The 19,319-nt window shown below is 57.4% G+C and overlaps 1 protein-coding gene across 3 annotated transcripts; it reads right to left on the bottom strand.

Moving 5' to 3' along the window:
* Positions 1-11: 11 nt before the first annotated feature.
* Positions 12-17,414, bottom strand: MFSD4A (major facilitator superfamily domain containing 4A). Of its 3 annotated transcripts, none has more exons than XM_065698773.1 (10): positions 17,294-17,414; positions 11,449-11,647; positions 11,126-11,365; positions 6,743-6,911; positions 5,312-5,427; positions 4,227-4,400; positions 2,463-2,610; positions 2,147-2,217; positions 1,844-1,964; positions 12-1,147 (listed from the first exon to the last, which is right to left on the bottom strand). In XM_065698773.1, exons 1-10 carry the CDS (start codon positions 17,299-17,301, stop codon positions 1,083-1,085), a joined length of 1,311 nt encoding a protein of 436 aa, XP_065554845.1. In that variant the 5' UTR covers positions 17,302-17,414; the 3' UTR covers positions 12-1,082. The 3 variants fall into 3 exon arrangements, with proteins under 3 accessions (XP_065554845.1, XP_065554844.1, XP_065554846.1); XM_065698772.1 differs by lacking the exon at positions 17,294-17,414 and adding an exon at positions 16,312-16,616; XM_065698774.1 differs by lacking the exons at positions 12-1,147; positions 5,312-5,427; positions 17,294-17,414 and adding an exon at positions 16,312-16,618 and having other exon boundaries at positions 1,872-1,964.
* Between the last annotated feature and the right edge of the window lie 1,905 nt (positions 17,415-19,319).

Below are 19,319 nucleotides of genomic sequence, written 5' to 3'. Positions count from 1 at the left end.
TCCAATCATGCTGAGAATCTAGCAATCAATCACCTTTAATTAAACACTGCTTTATATACACACGTACATATGTACACCCACATACAGCAGTTAAAGCAAAAAGTACATGTCCAATCACTCACTGAAGAAATAGATGGATGGGGCTTTACACTCTTCTGAAGCCAGTCCTTTCTTCATCGCTTGTAATAGGTCATGCGTGGGCTATGAGAGTACCTTAAAGAAGGCACCTGGATAATAAGTATTGCACAGATTAAGCAGCTGGAGGCTGGCTCCCAAATACCTCTGGTTGAGCTTCAACTGGAAGCTAGAAATAAAACCACCCTAAAAGACACTGCGACCGTAGCAGCTAAACTAGTGACTGAAAGCAAAACAAACCACAAGTCAGTCTTGACTCAAAACCAAAGTGAAAGCTAATGATTTTAATAATCAAGAGGCCCTAGCATGCTGCATAAGACACTGTCTTAGTGAACATCTGATGATGATAGTGCATGAGAGAGAAGAATCAACTGTGCAAATATAGATAGGCCCTGCTACCGCTGTGCACTTGGTGGGTTGGCTCTACCGATGCTGTAGGTTTTCCCCTTTGGCAGTGTACATGGAGGTGACACGTACTCGAGTCAGTGTTACACAAAAAGGAATCCAGTCCAATATTGTGCTATAAAGTGGTGGGCCTTCTGTATGTTACAGGCCAAAAGAAACATCTTCTGTTCAATGTCTAAGCCAGAAGATGCTCAGTCTTACCTATGGGACAGAGAGAACCTTTTCCTTCGTCCCCTTCATCCTGAACTGGTAAGAGAGAAGGTTCGTTGGCAGGAGGAGCTGCTCCCATCACCCCTCCATACATGGCCATCAGACGCAGGCTCACGCTGATGCTGGCGGTCCTTTTGGTTTGTGTGACAGGGGCAGCTTGTGCTTAGCTTGACGCAGTGTTTTAGGATGTTGTCTTGACTCTGACTTACCCAATCTCATGTGCTTTTGATTGCAGAAGACTTGCATGATTCAGTCATTAAATGTGAAATCATCCGTAAGAGCAATGCTTCCTTGTGTGTGGTTTATTGCTTGCCTAGGGCTTGGCTGCTGCTTTAGCGCTGGTACTGTCCAGTGTCGTCTCTCACTGCTGGTTTGTCAGGGGAGGCATCGTCCATGTCTGCAACATTGACATCAGGTCTGCATCACAAGAGCAGCAAAGGCCAGAGGAGCTGTGGCTGCCCCATCCCTGGCAGTGCTCAAGGCCAGGTTGGACACAGGGGCTTGGAGCAAGCTGCTCCAGTGGAAGGGGTCCCTGCCCGTGGCAGGGGTTGGAGCTGGAGGAGCTTTGAGATCCCTTCCACCCTAAACCATTCCATTAAGACAGGCCTCCGTTTCCAGTAACCTGGACAAGTGTTTGCCTGTCACACAAAGCACCTTTTACAAAGGGAGCACACGCAGCGCACGCACGTTGAGGTGACAGGTAAGAGAATTCCTTATCAGTGAGGCTTTTCTCTTTGGATGGCAGACCCGCTCATTCCCTGCCTCCTGCCAGGGAACAGCACAGGGAAGGCTTGTGCAGTCTGTGCTACCGTCCAGCAGCAGCACAGTGCTCGCACAGCCAGCCCATGGGAGTTACGGGTCCTGCGCGAGTCCTACTTTATCCCTCGCTTCTCCCCCAGCAAAGCAAGCAAGCCCCGAGCTGTGGCTGCCGAGGCTTTGTGGGCAAGGCCAAGCAGGAAGAGGGGACGGGAAGCAGCAGCAAAATAACCATTTCCTTGCATTTTGCTGAGGCCCTGCAGCCTGGCTCTGGAGTGCTGCGTGTGCCGCTCTTCCTCTCATCCTAAAGCAGCGCTGAGCGCTGGGGCTGCCTTACCTGCTGAGGGCTTGGGGTACATCCTGTGGAAAAACAAGAGGAAGGCGTAGAAGGTAAAGGCCAAGCCTCCAAAGATCATCCCACAGACCAGGAAACTGTAGCTGCCCTGCTCATGTATGATCTGCAATTAAAAGGGGGAGAGGGAGCAGATGTCATCACAGCACTCAAACACCTCAGTCAGCAGTCGGTGCCAGCGTTACCGGCTGATAGCCCCGAGCTAATGCAGTGGTTTCCCCAGCAGCTGCCCACAGGTTTCTGCTTAAAGGCTGCCGCCAGTTTGTGCTGTGCCCTGTCCACACTCACCGATCCCACCAGTAACTGCAGCACCATCTCCCCAATTCCAGCTCCAGTCACCAGCACGGTTGTGGCACAGCCTGCAGAGAAACAGCACAAGTGATGCTGGGGCAGCCTGCAGGGACAGCCTCATCTTCCATGGGTATCTCCATGCAAATCATAGAATCCCGGACTGGTTTGGGTTGGAAGGGACCTTAAAGCTTGAATAAACACTGCTCAGAACCAGAGCTTTCCTCCACGCTTCCGAGGCAGCATCCCTGAGGATGGAGGGAAGGAGGTGCTGGCTCTGGGCTTGACCTGCTGCCAGTGCCTGGTCCCTGCTCACCTTTGTACTGCAGGATGTCCTCGGTGTAGGCCAACATGCTGGGGAAGGTGCTGCTGAGGAACAGCCCCAGAGATGCTGTCCCCACGAACAAGAAGACGACGCTGTAGGAGAAGATGAGGAGCAGGAGGAAGGTTATCAGGACTCCGACCTGTGAATAGGAGGGTGGAAAATGCTGAGTGTCAAGAATAGGACCTAGACTCAATTTTAATGTAGAAAATAGTCTGGAAAAGGAACATAAATGCTGACAGAAGGATCACAACCTGAGAAACTGGGGAAACCTGACAAATAAAAGCCTTTACAGCAAAGAATTTGGTACTTTCCATAACAGGGCTTTAGACCGTAACGTGGTACCTGAGTCTCAGCTTCATTGGGTAGAGACTTCAGATTCTAGCTGAAACACTAACTTTTTCTCCGCAGCTTTAAATCCAGCAATACTGCTACTTCCATAATAGCCACATCTCAGTCACTGATAGGTCTGTTTGAGGCTGAGGAATGAACTCACTCAGAAACCAGGCACAGCAGCAAAGCCAAAGAACCAGCTCCACTTAAACAATTGCCCTCGCCTCTGGCTTGGACCAGCGAAGCCATCCGAGATGAGATGCAGCATCCAGCACGGCAGAGTCACCAGAGGGAGCTCTGCAGCACCAACGCGTTTGCTCTTGGTTGGTCGGGCCCTTAGAATGGGTGCGTGCGTGTACAGAGAGATTTGGGTTCTCGAGACACTGAATTCCCCCTGCGGTTTGCTGCAAGGCTCATCTGTACCTCCCTGTATGCAGCAGCACAAGGGGCTCGGTGGCAGGCAAATGATGGTGCTACCACCCTTGGCTTTAAGGGGACATGAGGCAGCTTCCCCGCAGGGCTGGAGGCTGCTCCCTCTTCTCCCCACGTATTAGCAGCAGCTAAAGCACCACTCCTGTCCTCAGGTTGTTAACGGGGCAAGGATGCAGGTTGGACAAGTGATGCGCTCAGCGGCAGGCATCCCCTGCTCACCTGTGCAGTGCCTGTGTGCTGCAGTGGGGCTGCACTCGGTTTTAACCCAGCCCCGGTTCGTTTGGCTCTATCTGCTGGTGTCCAAGCTCAAAGTGCCCATGCAGGGGCCTCACCTCCCGTGTGCACAAGACATCAGCCCAACTGTTCGGAGCACCCCCACGAGAGCAGCGGCTCCCGTTCTGTCACCATCCCCTCGGCTGCTCTTGGCCGGGCAATATTAACTGTGAGGCCTGCTACAAAAAGAACTCGTGCTTGTAATAACTTGTAAATTCGCTGCCTTCTCACTCGGCTCCTCTTTGGGTGCAAGAAGCGTGAATGGGCACAATCCCCTCCCTGTTGGCTGCCACATCCTGACATTCATCTTCCTCACGTATCCTGAAAGGATTCCTGCCCCTTCCAAGCGAATGCGTTTGGTTAAGTTAAGCAGCTTCACATCACGCTGGCTTCTTTGCCAGCTGCAACAGTCCAAGTAGAGGATTTACTGACCTCTGCCTTCCCTCTCCCACAGCCGACATGGGCATTAATCCCCCTGTAGATGCCAAAGAGAACGTGCAATAACCCTGGCAGGCACTTCACGAGGGGTTTTCTATGCTTAGATTAACCGAGGATTGCTCAGCAAAGCAATGCAAACAAGTGGTACGCAAGCCTTGGCTCCCTCATGCACTGGCACCAGCATGCAGAGGAAGGCTTTACCCTAGCTCTGCCCATCACCACCAAAGCCAGGCAGCATCTTGGAGGCGAGCAGGATTAGACCCACAGTAAACCCAGCCTTACCACGTTGATGAAGACCATCGTCGCTGGCTTCATCCGGTAGGACACGGGGATGGAGATGAGCCTGCCCAGCGTGATGAAGCCCCAGAAGAGGCTGGGCAGGTACCCGGCCACTTTGTGCACTACAGAGAGCGGCTCCTCCACCGCGTAGCTGTAAATGAAGCCCGAGTACTCTCCCTGCAGGGGAACACAAGAGCAGTCACGGCGCTGTGAGGACTTCCAGGCTTTGCCCTCCGTTATTCCCAACGCTGTGGCAGTGCTGGAGAGCCCACCTATGGATGCGCTACCGAACCGCACCGAGCCTTGTTCCCAAGGGTTGGCAGCTGGAGACAGGCTTCCACCAGGAGCAGAACACAAGACTTGAGCTCTCCTAAAGGGCAAGACTCACACTATGACTGGGTAAAATGCATGCTCAGCTCTTCTCTGTAGAGATGCTCTCGTCTCTAGGGGCTGCCTCGTCCTTTTGGAACCGTGCACTCTCAAGCACACCACATTAAGAACCTGGACTTGATCACCTCGATGATGGAAGCCCTGCAGAGTCCCTGTGTCTGGCAGCTACTGCGTGTAACCCCGCTCCTCTTCCAGACCCTGTTTAATGCCCTGGTAAGACCCAGCTGTGTTTTACCATGAGCCGAAGCTGTGGAAAGACAAAGAGCAGCACCTTGCCAGCATCCTGCTCACCCGGACACGAGTGCTAACGCGCGGCGCACCCAGCCAGGCCACCGCCGAGCCCGCACCATCCCCACGTGCTCTCAGCTCGGGTTTGGAGGGCTCAGGACACCCATGGAACAAAGAGCCACGGTTGTCATGAACTAAGAGGAAGCTGTTCTTGCCTCTTGGCTGACCTGAGAAGAGACCTGCACTGCGTACGAGCAGACACCATCACAACCCTGAACCGGTTGGGTCGGTAGCGCTCTGGCTGCACCAACACAGAGCCCGGAACACAGGAGAAGCCACAAAACCCTCCCAAGAAGCAGGGCGCTTATCAGCCTGACTGTCATTAGCTTTGTGGGCTGTTCTAAGTGGTTGGGAAGGAAGAAAGCCACAGAGCTTTGCTCAGAGAAGATCCCTCTATCAGCTGAACTCACCACAATCCCATCAGTCATGAAGAGAACAAGAGCCCCAGTGATGTGGACTGCGAAGTAGGTGTAAGAAGCCCCTCTGAAGTTTTTGCTTTGGCAGCAGCTAAATAAGTCATCATGACCTGGTGAGAAACAATGCAAAGCAAACTTAGCTGGAACATCCCCCTGCGCTGGGTGCTCGCCAGCCCACGCTGGGGTTTGGTTTGTGCTCACGCTCATAGAGGACCATGAACAACAGCGGAGCGCTGCTGACCTCCGCTGGCACCGCCTCTGGCTTTCCCTACCACAAGGAAGATGGGCTCGGTTACGGGCCATAGGCTGGGGTCCTCACTCTGGGGGGTATTTGCTACTTCTCTTTCCGCAGCTGCTTGCGCTCCTCTTCCCATTTGGGAGCCCCACACTGCTCTCACGGCGCATAGGAACGAGCCCATCTGCCCCAGCTCTCGTGCTCAGAGCCCCTTGCCTTTGGGAGCGCTACGCGGGGCACGTTCCTCAGCTAAATGCTCTTCACACCCAACCGAGCCAACTCTGGGAAAGAGAGGGAGGACGCAGAGCTCGAGGCACCCCCTCGGAACAGACCAAAGCCGGGGCTCAGGACCCCTGGAATTCCCGACTCTCCCATTTGCATCGCCCCACTCCGGGGTGTGCCAAGGGCTGCTGCTAAGGAGTCCTGCGCAGGCGAGATGCTCCTGCATGGCAAAGACGAAATCCTCGCTACGCGTACGGGGAAGGAGGGGTTTTGCCAGCACAGATGTGTCTGTCAAAGATGGCAGCGTTCCCCATGCGGCCTCTTCCTGCTTCCCAACGGATTCATCCCAACTGCTTCTAAGAGGAAGACCGAGATCTGAAGAACGTGAAGCTCCAATGGGGTTTATGGAGACGGGCAGCGGGGTTGAGGAAAGGAACCATCGGTGTCTCAGCTAAGGGAAAATCTATCAGATGAGCACAACCTTACCAGACAGCAGAGAACCCACCATGTCAGGGACACCCGTGACCCTGCCCTGCAGCACCTCAACGCATCTCTAACGGCCTCCACCTGCAAGCATTCCCTATGGCATGTAAAGCCATTGCTTCCGATAGCCCTAAACCATGCGTTTCCTCGGAGAGGTTTCTCTTGGGCAGCAAAGAGCAACGCTATTGCCCCCGCAGCAGGGGCGGCCACAAGTTCAAGAGCAGACTAGTGCTGGGGTTTAACCTCTCCCCCCGAGCAGAGGCACCGTCCCCGTTCCTTTCTCATTTATCCATCCCCGTGTTCCGCACCACCACGGTCACCCCCAACGCTGAGCTCCAAACCCAGCGGGAGACAAAGGGGCCCAACTTCCACGTGTGCTCAAGGGCTGAGGCCAGCTTGGAGGGCAGCAGCCGGAGCCCCAGCAGCAGGACACCGAGCTCTGGGTCATGGTCCCACCTAACCCGAGGGCTGCCCCCCCCGCTCACCTCCTGCTCCGTGCGGCCGCTGCACGGTGGTGCTGAGCTCGTCCTTGTCCGCCGGGCGCGTCTCCATGGCCAGCTCGTCGGCGGAGAGCAGCGGGTGGCTGCTGCTGCTGAAGCACGGCACCATCCGCTCCTTGTACAGCAGGAAGAACACGGCGATGGGCACGGGCAGCTGGGGGGGGAGACGGAGAGGGGCAGCTCAGCACCGCACAGCTCCCCCCTAACGGCATTGTAGGGACTGCACTGAGCACCCGCAATGGGTGCCCTTCGACTCCGTGCTCATGCGCGGCTCTGGTAGCCCCAGCACAAGGACATGGGGCTGCTGGAGCAAGGAGGCCACAGAGATGCTCGGGGGCTGGAGCAGCTCCCATATGGAGACAAAAGAGGGGAGGCTGAGATGAGCTCAAGCTCTTCCCTGTGAGGGTGCTGAGGCGCTGGCACAGGGTGCCCAGAGAAGCTGTGGCTGCCCCATCCCTGGCAGTGCTCAAGGCCAGGTTGGACACAGGGGCTTGGAGCAAGCTGCTCCAGTGGAAGGGGTCCCTGCCCGTGGCAGGGGTTGGAGCTGGAGGAGCTTTAAGGTCCCTTCCAACCCAAACCATTCCATGTGCCTGGATTAACCCCCAAGAGCATGGAGAGGGCAGCAGTGGGGTAAGGAGCTACTGCAGGAGGGACGGGGGTTTGTTAGGAGAGCTGGTAGGAAAGGGAAAAGATAAATAAAGACAAGCTGAGAGCAGGCTCCTGCTGTGGAACACAACTGGGGCATCTCCTGAGGGTCCTGTGGGACGGGAACAGCTCACCTGGGAACAGGGACACTCAACAGAAGGCACCTAAATACAACCCTCACGAAGCACCGTACCACTCCTTCGACACCCAAGCGTCCTGGTTTCCGAGCACCTGCCCCGAGAATACAGCAATGAAGTAGCTTTTGCTTATGGAGAGCAGGAGACCTGCGCCTGAAACCCTGTGTGAGGGAGCAAGCTGCAGCTCCAGGACCCACTCTGCCCATCTCCAGCCATTAGCAGGGGTTGCTCAGCACCTCCTAAGAGATGAGCTCGCGGTTCCCTGGCCAACGCCAGCAGCCCCGCAGCTTCAAACAGCCTCTTGGTACCCAGGGACCGGGGACTGGCCTCGGGGCTGGAGCCATCACAGCGGCACCGCAGCATCACCCCCTGCGCCCTGAGCGCACCCACAGCTCAGTGGTGCCTTCAAGGCGAGGGAACTTCCCTATTCTGGGGGGAGGAAAAGCAGAGGGAAGCCACTGGAGCTCGTTGTCATCCCTTCCCATCACAGCCGAGTTTATCCTGCAGCAAAGCGTGGGAGAAAGCCAGGAAATCCTAAGGGACAGCTCGCCCTCCGGCCGCCCAGCGCTTGTTTTCTCCATGTCTGTGAGCAAGTGGGAGCCCCAGCTCCAGATTTCCTGCTTTTTGTTGGCTCGGGGCACGATTTAAATGTATGGAGAATTCCACCCCCCCCCCCATCCCGCCCCTCTTGCCTGAATTAATTTTTGAGGACTTCATTGTTCTGGGAACAATGGGAATAGGAACAGTGAGTTCGGTCCCATGGAAGAGAAAGGCATTTGCTTGATAGTTCCAATCCTTCCGGAGGGCAGGACCTGGTTTTATTCTTCCAAACTGCAGATCTGGCAAAAAATATCCCCATGCAGAGGGCCTGGGCCATGATAACATCCCTGAGCCCTTCCAGCCTTAAGGAGCACTCAGAAAAGGGCCCCAGCTCCAGAGCCCTGCAATTCCCACTCAAAGGACAGGCTTACCCTTGCTCCCCACATCCTCATCTCTAAAGCAATGGCACCAAGTCCCTTCTGCTTTATCCAACCGCACCAGCTCCAGGCTGGCAGCACCACGTTTCTTGGCTGCCTGGCACGAGGCAAAGAGTGGGGCTGGGGCAGACTGGAGAGGAGAAGGCTCCTTAAAGGGAGACCTTAAAGCAGCTCCAGTGCCTAAAGGGGCTGCAGGAAACCTGGGGAGGGGCTTGGGACAAGGGCCTGTAGGGACAGGCCAAGGGGAATGGCTTGAACCTGCCCGAGGGGAGACTGAGCTGAGCTCTTAGGCAGAAGCTCTTCCCTGTGAGGGTGCTGAGGCGCTGGCACAGGGTGCCCAGAGAAGCTGTGGCTGCCCCATCCCTGGCAGTGCTCAAGGCCAGGTTGGACACAGGGGCTTGGAGCAAGCTGCTCCAGTGGAAGGGGTCCCTGCCCGTGGCAGGGGTTGGAGCTGGAGGAGCTTTAAGGTCCCTTCCAGCCCAAACCAGGCTGGGGTTCTGTGACCTCTGACCATCGCTTTGGGCACGCAGAGGGTTTGCTACAAGAACCCTTTGCTTTGGGCTCTCTCTGCTTCACCATTTTCAGCAGAAGGATTTTCTTTTCCCAAGGGGGACGAGGGGCATCCCAGCATTATCCCTTTAGCACAAGCTCAAGCAGTTGCTGCCTCACGCAGCGCAGCCTGGGCATCACCCCGGCTCCTTCCCTCCCCTTTCTATTTCGGCCTCTCCCCCCAGCAGCACGGGGCTGTTCCCTTGCTATTGTGTCCAGGCTACTTTTAAGCAACCTAAGCACAATGGAGTATCCCACACTTCCCCTGGGAAACCACCTTCCGGACAAACACGCCTCTCTCGGAGGAACATTTTCCTCATTTCCAGCCCCTTGGAACGGGCTGGATGATGAAATTTCCGTTCTGTGGGAAAACGGGATTGTAAAACTGTGGGTTTATTCCAAATCTGGATGAAAACGCCAAAATTTGCTCTTCAGAATGAAAGGTTTTGGCCGGGAGAAATCCCAGCGCTTCCTTTCGATAATGCTCAATCACTTCATCGCACTAAAGCAAAACGGTTTTGCCTCCATCACATCAAAACAACCCTTCCGGCAGCTTTACCCGCTGCAGCGATGCCAAACTGAGACGTTTCCACTTTAAACAAAGCAAGACACGGAAATGAATCACTTCAGCTGGTGTCTTGTCAGAATACACAGAGCCCTGGGGAAACCGGGCTGGAACGGGGGCTCTGACCGCCCCATAACCGAGCTGCTGCTCCTGGTTCCCGTTTCTGCAGCTCCCTCCTGCCATCCCCTTCCCCGCGGGTGTAAATCAGCCCCCTCTTTCTCTGACGTTTACAGCCTAAGGAAGGGGCAGCAGCCCTGAGCTGAGCTCCCAGCACCTCCAGGCCGTGGGTTGGGTTGTTCAGCTCAAACAAGGGATCCTCCCTCAGCAAGGCTTTGTCAAGGGGACACGCTCAGGGGCTGCGTACATCCGACTCCACGCTCCTCTTGTGCTCGTTTCCCAACCCTCATCCCAACAGCCATCGGCCTCCCAGCAAGGCCACCGCTAACCCGTCTGCAGGGCTGTGAACCCTCCAGGGATGGTGACTCCAGCACTGCCCATCCATGCTCCCAAAACGCCCCTGGGACACTGCTAGGGGCAGAGCGGGGGTCTGGCAACCCCATCAAGCAGCTGTTAAACGGTGCTTTAAACCCGGTCAGCTTGCTCAGGGCTGACTGGCAGGGTAGGGAAGGCTCCGGTGTAATTAGGAGCACCTCTCCCCTGGCACGCTCGGAGGCTGAGGTGATTAAAGCAGCCTCCTCCTCCTGGGCAGGGACTGCTCCTTTTGGCACTGTGCAAAGGGACCCATTCCAGCACCTGCCTGGCTCATTATAGGGCACCTCACAGCAAGGGCTGGGCTCACTGGGGGGACCCCATCAGCAGCGCTGCCCTCAGCATCGTCCTGGCACCAACAGCACCGCTGCAACAACCCCATCTGGTGTCATCGCTCCAGGTCCACGCGGACAATGACACACAAGGGGCTCCTGCCACCGGGGAAGTGACAGCAGCAGCTCAGCCTCAGTGGGACAGACACAGCCCAGCAAGGGACCAGCCCTACTGAACCACACTGGGATCTGGGTGCTAACTGGGGGTAGGGAACAGGGCAACAGCAGAAGAGCAGCTCTGGGACAAAGGAAGAGGACAAAACCCACCTCGCTCACAAAGGAAGGGCCACAGGGCTTCTGCATCTGCCGCAAACCACCAGGGCACCAGCAAACAGGCAGAGATGCCTCAGCTGAGCTTTCGGCCCCATAACTCAGTTCATCACTTTGCTACAAATATCAGTGCAAATCACCTCCCACTGGGTCAGCCCCATAGAGCTCTCCATGCTGACCACGGAGCAAGAGCTGCGGCTCTTTGTGGTGTACCTGCTGCCCGGGGGATGCTGCAGGTACGACCTGCTCCCAGCACAACCATCCTCACCATTAGCGTGTCCCTCATCCTCACCTCCACCTCCCATTGGGACGAACCTAATGCACAACCAACACCCCCCAAAACACCACAGCAACCTCCAAAGCCAAGAACCGGGGATGTCACCAGCACCAGCTCGGGCACTTACATTGATGAGGGCCATGATCCAGAAGGCGTAGGAGACGCGCGTGACCACCATGCCCTTCATGGGCAGGTCGTAATGGGACAGGTTCCCTGGGTGATGCGGGACCAGGGACTTGCGGATGTGAGGGAGGTTGCTGGAGGCGTTGGCCGTGGAGTTCGAGAGGATGCAGTTGGTGTCCGAGAGGAAGGGGTCAGCAATGAGCGGGCTCAGCAGCGCCCCAAAGCCCACGAAGAAGTGAAGGGCCTGCGAGAGACGGGACATGGAGGTAAAGCAGGAGGGGACAGCTCCTCTTCCTCAGCCGGGGGGGATGAGGGCTCCCTGCTCACCTGCAGGAAGATGGCAGAGTCCTTCTGGTAGATCTTCACCAGCTGCATGTTGGAGATGGTGTCGATGCAGCCCATGGCCAGCCCTGCCACAGCCATGACCACAGCCAGGACCACCACATTGTGGCACAGGGGGATGATGGCAAAGACCAAGGAGATTGCCAGTGACGAGGCAAAGAGTGCAAACAAGGACTGAGACAGCCTGAAACAGGGAAAGAGGAAAGACAGGACGGGATTAGCACATGAGAGCAGCACCCACCCCACAGCCCCAGGTCAGGGGAGGCACTAGCAGATGTGCCCAGAGGCTGTAGCTCCGATAACGCAGCTCCAGCGCGTGCAAGGGAGATGCTACACACCCTGCACCGCCGTGTCTCCACATCGCAGCCACAGCCACCTCCTGTGGATGGTGACACCTCAAAGAGACACATTTTGCACCCTTCAAACCCCTGTTCTGCACAGTTCAAGGCAGAATAACACCCACAACCTCCCCTTGGTACCCGGGCGGATCTGGGAATGGGACAGGGACATTGGTCTGTACCGCATGAGCAGGCATGAGAGTGCTGGGCAATCGCAGCTCCTGGCAGAGCACCCACATCGCTGTCACCCCAAACCTGCCCTCAGGTGCCATCCTGCCCCACAGGGAACCACTGAGGTTCCCTCCCCATGCCCTGTGCCATCTCTGTGCTGGCAGCATCACCCTCTCCCGCAGCACCGCTGCCATTCCCGGTGCAGGCAGCGGCTTCCCACCCATCGGAGAGGCCTCGGGGCTGCGTGGGGCAGAGGTAACGCTGGTACCCGGCCCCCCGAGGCTGGCAGCAGCCCAGCCCTGCCCGCGCCTGCTCTCGGTGCGAGCCGAGCCATGGAGCAGGCGCCGGGGCTGGCACCGCGCTGCTCCAGAGCTGCCAAGTGCAAAGGCAGGAAGGAAGGAAGGAAACAGGGACCAGACAGCGAGCACTGAAACAACCAGAAAGATGGGACTAAAGTCAGCAGAGAAGCAGCAGCACGGGCACAACCCCAGCCCCGGCTCCCAGACCCTGGGAGATGCCCATTGCCGTAATGAGCTGGGGATGTGGGACACAGCTGCCTGTCCCCAGCACGGGCACGTAACCCATGAGCAAAGCACCCTCATCTCTCTGCTGACACCCACATCTCCTTGCTCTGCCCAAAGAGGGAGAAGGCTCCATGGAGGCACCGGCTGGAGGTGCAGCAGTGCCTCGGTGGCTGGTGCCAGCCCTCCTGCCCTGGACAGCCTTGGCACATCCCTGTGCTCATGCACAGCCCTTGCTCATCTGCAGCCCCGGGGGGATTTATCCGTCCACATCCTGCTCGTTGCTCACAACAGCACCGGAGAGCAAACCAGGCCAAGGGCAGGTCTCCTGCTCCTCCTGCCCCGGCAGCACCAGAGCCCCGCTGGGTGCTCGCGTCTCCCAGTCCACGCTGGAGAAGCCAATGCTTTGTACAGCTGCAAGGCCTCATCTCCCTCTGACAGCAAAACGGGAGCCAGCGTGGGATTCCTGGGGGAGGGATGAGGGAGGGAGCGAAGCGAGATGTGCACAGTCACGGCAGGAAAACCAGCCAGCAAATGGGAGAGAAGCAGCGCTGAGCCTGGAGCAGCGTCGAGCACCCACTGGGGTACAGCAGTGGGGAGAGGGGCAGAGGCACAAGCAATGGGGGAATCCAAGGCTGGGAGTGACAGGGAAACACCCCCCAGGGCATCCCAGCAACCCCTCTTCTCTTCTGCAGCCCCAGCAAAGCAACCCCAGCACCGTTTGTGCACGGCTAAGGGAGCGCATCCATCGCCAGGGTTAAACATTAATTGCATGTTATGTCCTTAAAAAGCATTAAAAACATCACCTCACTCCTCCCCGATGAGCAAAAATCCCTGCTCCAATCATAGGACACCAATAAGATCCCACAACCCCGCTGCCCCCTCCCTGCCTCTGGCATTAATGGGACCAAGGAACCACTGCCCTCCACGCTAGAGCCCCAAGACGCAGTCGCAGGACACTGCTCAGCACCCAGCAACCAGCTGAGAGGTTTCTTTAGGAACAAACCTCTTTGAGAGCATCCTCCAGTGAGGTACCCCGTGACTTTCAATGCGGGGCTGAGCCCTTGTTGATATGAAACTTGGAACGTCATGGACTCTGCTTTGGGATCACCCAGGGCACATCCTGGCTCCGTCATAAGGCTCGAGGGAAGCTCTGTAGCTCCCTGCAAAAGTTCTAGGCTGATCTCTATAGGATTAGGATGGTTAATGCTGTCCTACAGTCAGCAAAGCCTCCCCTCTCCTTCCCACACGGAGCATAGAACCCCCCCTCCTCGGTGTTCCTGTTGCAGCAGGAACTCTTTGACTTCAAGGATGCTTTTCCCCCACCCCAGGGAGCGTTTTCTAAGTCACTCACATCAAGAGGAAGAATGCTAATCAGGCTAATTCAGACTTGCAAAGCTGATCATTAAAACCCCAGAGCCCCGAGGGGACGGAGGGAGGACAGGGATGAAGGCAGCTGCATGGATTATCCCACATCTGCATCCAGGTCCCCAGCAGGAAGCACTGGCCGGGCTCAGGGAGCGCTGCCTCCCCAGAGGAGCTGGTGCTCAAGTCACTGTGCCCTCTGCTCTCGGATACAAAAGGCTCGGCTGTCACTTGCAGTGAGCAGTGTCCTGCATGCACCAGCCACGTGCTCGAGCAGGAACCTTCAGAGGATGGGATTCTGAAGGGCAGGGAGGGAGCAGGGCAGGGCCATGCCCTGCAACGTGTGCCCGGGTAACGATGGAAGGAAGAGGGGCAAAAGGGTCCCATCCCAGCAGCTCCCAGCACGGACCATGCGAGCACCCTCTGTAAAGCTGTGCTGCTCCGAAGCAGAGCCCGTCATTACCACCCTGCAAACCCCAACAGAGAAGCAGCCTGGTGGGTACCTGAGCTTCAACGGGTCCTGCAGCTCCATGGGGAGCTGAGCTTCCCACAGCTCCAGCACAAGCACCCATCCCTTTTCCACACCACGCAGGGGAAGGCAATGGCAAACTTTGCTCTTCCTTGGAATCCCGCACAGAGGGAATGCCGGAGCTCGTGCCCAGTTACGGAAGGGAAGGATGCCATCATTATGCTCTGTCCTCCCAGTGCTCCAGGACTCCAGCGGGGCTGAGAGCACAGAGGCTACAACCCAGCCTTCAGCAGCTTCTCTGCTGAGAGGAACCAAGCCATTATTTAGGTCCCAGCACCCATTTTTGCTGCAGAATCCACTGCCACAGCGTGGAGTCCATCACTCAGAGCAGCCAGCTCAGACCAGCACAGCCTTTAATCACAAGCAGGCAGCAAAGCCTACGTTCCTCAGGCATCAGAAATCAAGCACAGCTTGCAGCCAGACCTTGGCTCGGCCAGCCTGCAGGCAGGCAATGCATTGGGATCCTCTACCAGCAGCTATCCATCTCTTAACTGGAAAACACAGCCTGTCCAGCACTCCTCCCTGCCTGGCAGGCTTTGATTTATAAGCCTGCAGCATGACCCAGAAGTAGAAATCCACAGCAGGACAGCTCGATGGGTCCATCCCCGGAGAGGGGATGCTCGGAGTCTGACCAGTCCCTATCCTCACCCAAACCCACACACCGTACATCACACCGCTCTGAGTGAGCCCCCATGGTGCCCCAAACCATGCCCTCCTGCCTGGCTGCTGCTCTGCGGGGACGCTCGCAGCCGCTTTGCCAAAGCCCCTTGCCCTGGAGGCTGGGACCACAAACGCACCCCGGTACAAGCAGCACACGCTCTTCACCCCAGAGCTCAAAGTTTGGGAGTCTCTGAGCACGAAGCCCCATTGGGGTGCACGGAACCGGCTGGGCGAGGGCGAGAGCACCGAGGAGGAAGCAGAGAGCAGGAAACAATCCTGCATTTGCTCCTTCCACCACACGTGAAGCAGAGCGGGGGCTGGCAGAGGCGCTGCCGCTGACCCAGCAGCCTCAGATCCGTGTCAGACCCAGGGCAAGGCTCCCGTGTGCTGTCCCCATTCGCATGCAGCCACCTCACCCGACCAGGAGGTGCTCCATGAGCCCCCGGGGCTCTGTCCAGACTGGGGACCAATGGACCAGGAGGGCAGTTTAACAGGTGCTCTAAAGCCATCTTCATCAGCCACGATCCACAAGAGCTGAACACAACACCTTTAAACAGCATTTTACAGCGACGGCTTCATGCAAAATCCCCCCATATTCTCGCTGTTAAACACACACACGACGCGTACAGCAGAGCCACCCCGAGCTCACACGTTACATCACTGCCTGAAGAACTAGTGACAAGGTAAATAAGCAGCTGAAGCTCAGTCGTCAGCAAGCCGCAAATCAAACGCCTGTTTGGCCATCGTCAGGGCTGAGCCTTTGTGCGGGACTTAAGACACATCCTGAACAAATCCCTGCCCGCGTTCGCGCTGGCCCACGGAGTGCGCGGCTGGATCCCAGCAGCGGGACCACGAGGGCCACTCGCGTCTTGCCTCGTGTTTGGTGCCAGGGAGCGCAGCAGTGCCCCGATCCCGACACCGAGGGGCTCAAAACAGGCTCCCAGTGACGCTGCCGTGATCGAAAACCGGTTTAAGGCAAATCCCCTCCGGGAAGTTCTGGCTGGAACTTCACCGAGGCTCTCCCCATGCGGAGCTCCGGGGGACCCGGCGGCTTCTCTGCGGGGTGCGGGACCGTGCGGGAGCGGGGAGCGCGGCTCCAGCCCCGCATCCCATGGGCAGTTCTCCCTCCCCGGCCGCTCCACTCGGGTTTTCCACGCGGACCGCAGCATCCCGGCTCAGCCACGCCAACCCAACGGAGGGATGCGGGGGGGGGGGAGGCGAAGCCTCGGGAAGGGGAAGGGGGGGTCTGCGGGAGGCGCCTTACGTCCTCTTGAAGACCCCTCCGAGGCAGCTGCCGAGCAGGAGGCAGAACTGCTGGGAGAAGAAGACCCAAGTGATCTGGGAGAGGGAGCTCTGTGTCTGGCAGCGCAGGTCCAGCAGCGTGGGCCCCAGGAACGCGATGCAGAGCCCGAAGCTGAAGAAGACGCTCCAGTAGGTGAGGGTGGGCTGCAGGTTCCTCCGGAACCGCGCCGACACCCGCTCGTCCCACCACATCCTGGGCGGCGGCGGCGCGGGGCGGCCACGGCGATGCGGCTCCCGCGCCGCCCGGCTCCGCTCCCGGCCCCGCTCCTCCCTCGCAGGATGTGGCTCCGGAGCCCGCGGAGCCGCGCCGGGCGCTGGCTCCGCCTCCGGGACCGGGGACCGCCGCCGCCTCCCGGGGCCGGGGCGGAGCGCCCCCGAGCTCCCCTCCACCCCACGGAGCCCCCATTCGGCCCCGGAGCATCCCCATTCCAGCGCATCCCGCCGGGGACCGGAGGCATCCCGACTCCCCGCACCCCCGGTACTCCCAGGACCCTCAGTGGGGGTTTCTGCACCCAAAAGCCGCCCCCGCCCCGTCCGCACTGACACCACGCTCCGGCCGCAGCCGAGCACAGCCAAGGAAGGAAGCCCCCAAATCCCTTTTCTCCTGCCGCTGTGACCGTCTCTGCGGTCTCCCGTACCCGTAACTAGGTTCAGGCGTTCCAGACAAACGCAATTAAAGTTGCCCCTTCTGTGGCCGAGAAGCACAAGATGGCTCGGGGGGGGGATGGAGGCTCCTGTTTGAGAGCCGGAGCAGTTGATGCTTACGCAAAAGGTCTCCTCCAGAGGCTGGGTTTATAAATATTTCACCTACTTTAGCTAGGAAAGACTATGGCAATTTTTAGAACACTCTTTCCAGGCAAAGCAGAATCGATGGCTCAGGGCTGGCTCCAGGCCTGCGCACCACATCCCCTCCCGTGGCAGTGCCAGGGACCTCGCACACGTACTCACACATCCTGTGACCTCAGGAATGCTGCTCCAGGCTGCAGGTGCTCATTTCCACCTGGACATAGCTTAATGTTTAGCTAATCCAAATTGCATCCGAGTCCTCCTTCCTCCCTGCCTGTGGTATCCACTGGAGTCTTCCCATAGTAAAAGGAGCAGAAGCATATCCTCTTCCACCACCGAAGTGAACTGTGGGGAACAGCAGAGGGCAGGTGGTGGGCAACAAACCCCTGATTGCCCTAATGTGCAGCACCTGTGGGGCACCTGAAGCCATTAAGCAACCAAAGGACGAGCTCAGCTGGTGCAGGGCTGCGGTAATGTTGTTGTTCTGTTTTACTGATGGGGAAATTAAGGGTCAGAAAGGAATGAACCATGGACACGGAATGAGTCACCAGCATGGCCGGAAACCGGGCTGTATCATGACGTGATAAAGCATCTCCCTTAACAGCCTGACGGAGGGGAGGGAGAGGCTGACCCGTGGCCTGGGAGCCACGGCCTCGGGCTCTCCCTGCCAGGCAATAACCAGCTTCCAGAGGTCACAACACTGCAGAATCCCTCATTATCCCCATCCATGAGTGGGGACACAACAGCACAAGGGAGGCAGGATTGTGACAGGAAAGCCTTTCCATCAAAGCACTGCTGGGAGAGTCATCTCCTGACCCTCCTTGTCCATACATCTCCTTGTGCACGGAGTTACCTGATGAAACAGCAGATCCACACACCAGGAGCCATGCACCAAGTAAAGGGCTGACAGGGCTTTACCCGTGGTTCCCCTGGACCACATTCTTGATCTCAGACTTGGTTTCTCCTTTACCAGGCAGGGAGTCAGGCGACCTGCACCCTGCTCCTGGCTTCCCTTCTTGCATCACCAGCACTTAACAGCATCAGCTCTCTGGACCTTGACTCTGCCAACCATAAAATGGCTGAGCAACCCTTTGCCCACCTTTGCAGGTTCACTGCATCCACTCCCAGGTGAAAAGGCAGCATCCAGGCACCAGAGGTTACAGACGGTAGTACAGCCCCTACCCCAGCTGCAAGAGCTGACCCCCCCTTTGCTAACCAATGGCCTAATCAGCGCTCTTCCTTCCAGGAATATCAGCCATTTTATCAGGGATAACACAAATCCTGCAGAGATCTGCTTGCAAATAAGAACCAGAGCGTAGGTGGGTTCGTCAGCATGAGAACACACCGATCCTTTCCGGCTCCACGCACTGGAGCCCAGCTCCTCAGAGGCACCTCATAGAAATGCAAGCCACAGGACTAGGATAGGCAATACCCGAATTAGCTTCCCGAGGAGGCACTTGAGGCTGTTTTCCAAACCGAAAGCAAGGTTATACTTGCAATGAATTAAACACCCACATTCCTGCGCCTGCTGCACAGCGAACTCCTGAATGAAGGCACAGCGGCGGCAGCGGCACCCGCTGCGTCCATCACAGCCATCCCACCAGCGCTCGAGGAACACCTTCCCTTTGCTTCCCCGTGTCCTCGCACGCTCCTGGGGCAGGCAGAGCCTCTGCAGGGCTGGGCGCTGCAGCAGGTTGAATCCTTTCAGCCACTGCGGCAGTTACTTCTCCAACACTGAATCCCAGCCTGGTTTGGGTTGGCTGGTTAAAGCCATTCCCCTTGGCCAAAGCCCCTCTCCAGGTTTCCTGCCAAGGGCTGAGATGCTGTCAAAGAGTTTCCTTCTCTCCCCAAGAGACCACAAATGGCAAATGCAGGCTGACGCCCCCAGAAATCCCAACACATCGTCCCAGTGATGCCCCGAGCTGGGGTGATGGGCTGAGGAGCTGTGTGTGCATTTGGGGACAAGGAGCACTGATGCTTTTCAACAGCTCCAACCCAACCCCAAAACCCAGCATCAAGCTTGGGCAGATAAGGAAATAACCACCCTGACTCACTGAACCTTACTGAGAGAAGACCTGATGCTTCTTACAGCACAGGGGCAGCTCTCCAGATGGGCTGAGGCTGCATGTAAGAAGCTCAACAACCCAGCACGAATGGGCTGGGCTGCACAAGGAGGTGCTCACC

This window comes from Lathamus discolor, chromosome 19 (genome assembly GCF_037157495.1).
Source record: "Lathamus discolor isolate bLatDis1 chromosome 19, bLatDis1.hap1, whole genome shotgun sequence".
NCBI lineage: Eukaryota > Metazoa > Chordata > Aves > Psittaciformes > Psittacidae > Lathamus > Lathamus discolor.
This window is presented reverse-complemented; position numbering and strand designations above follow the sequence as displayed.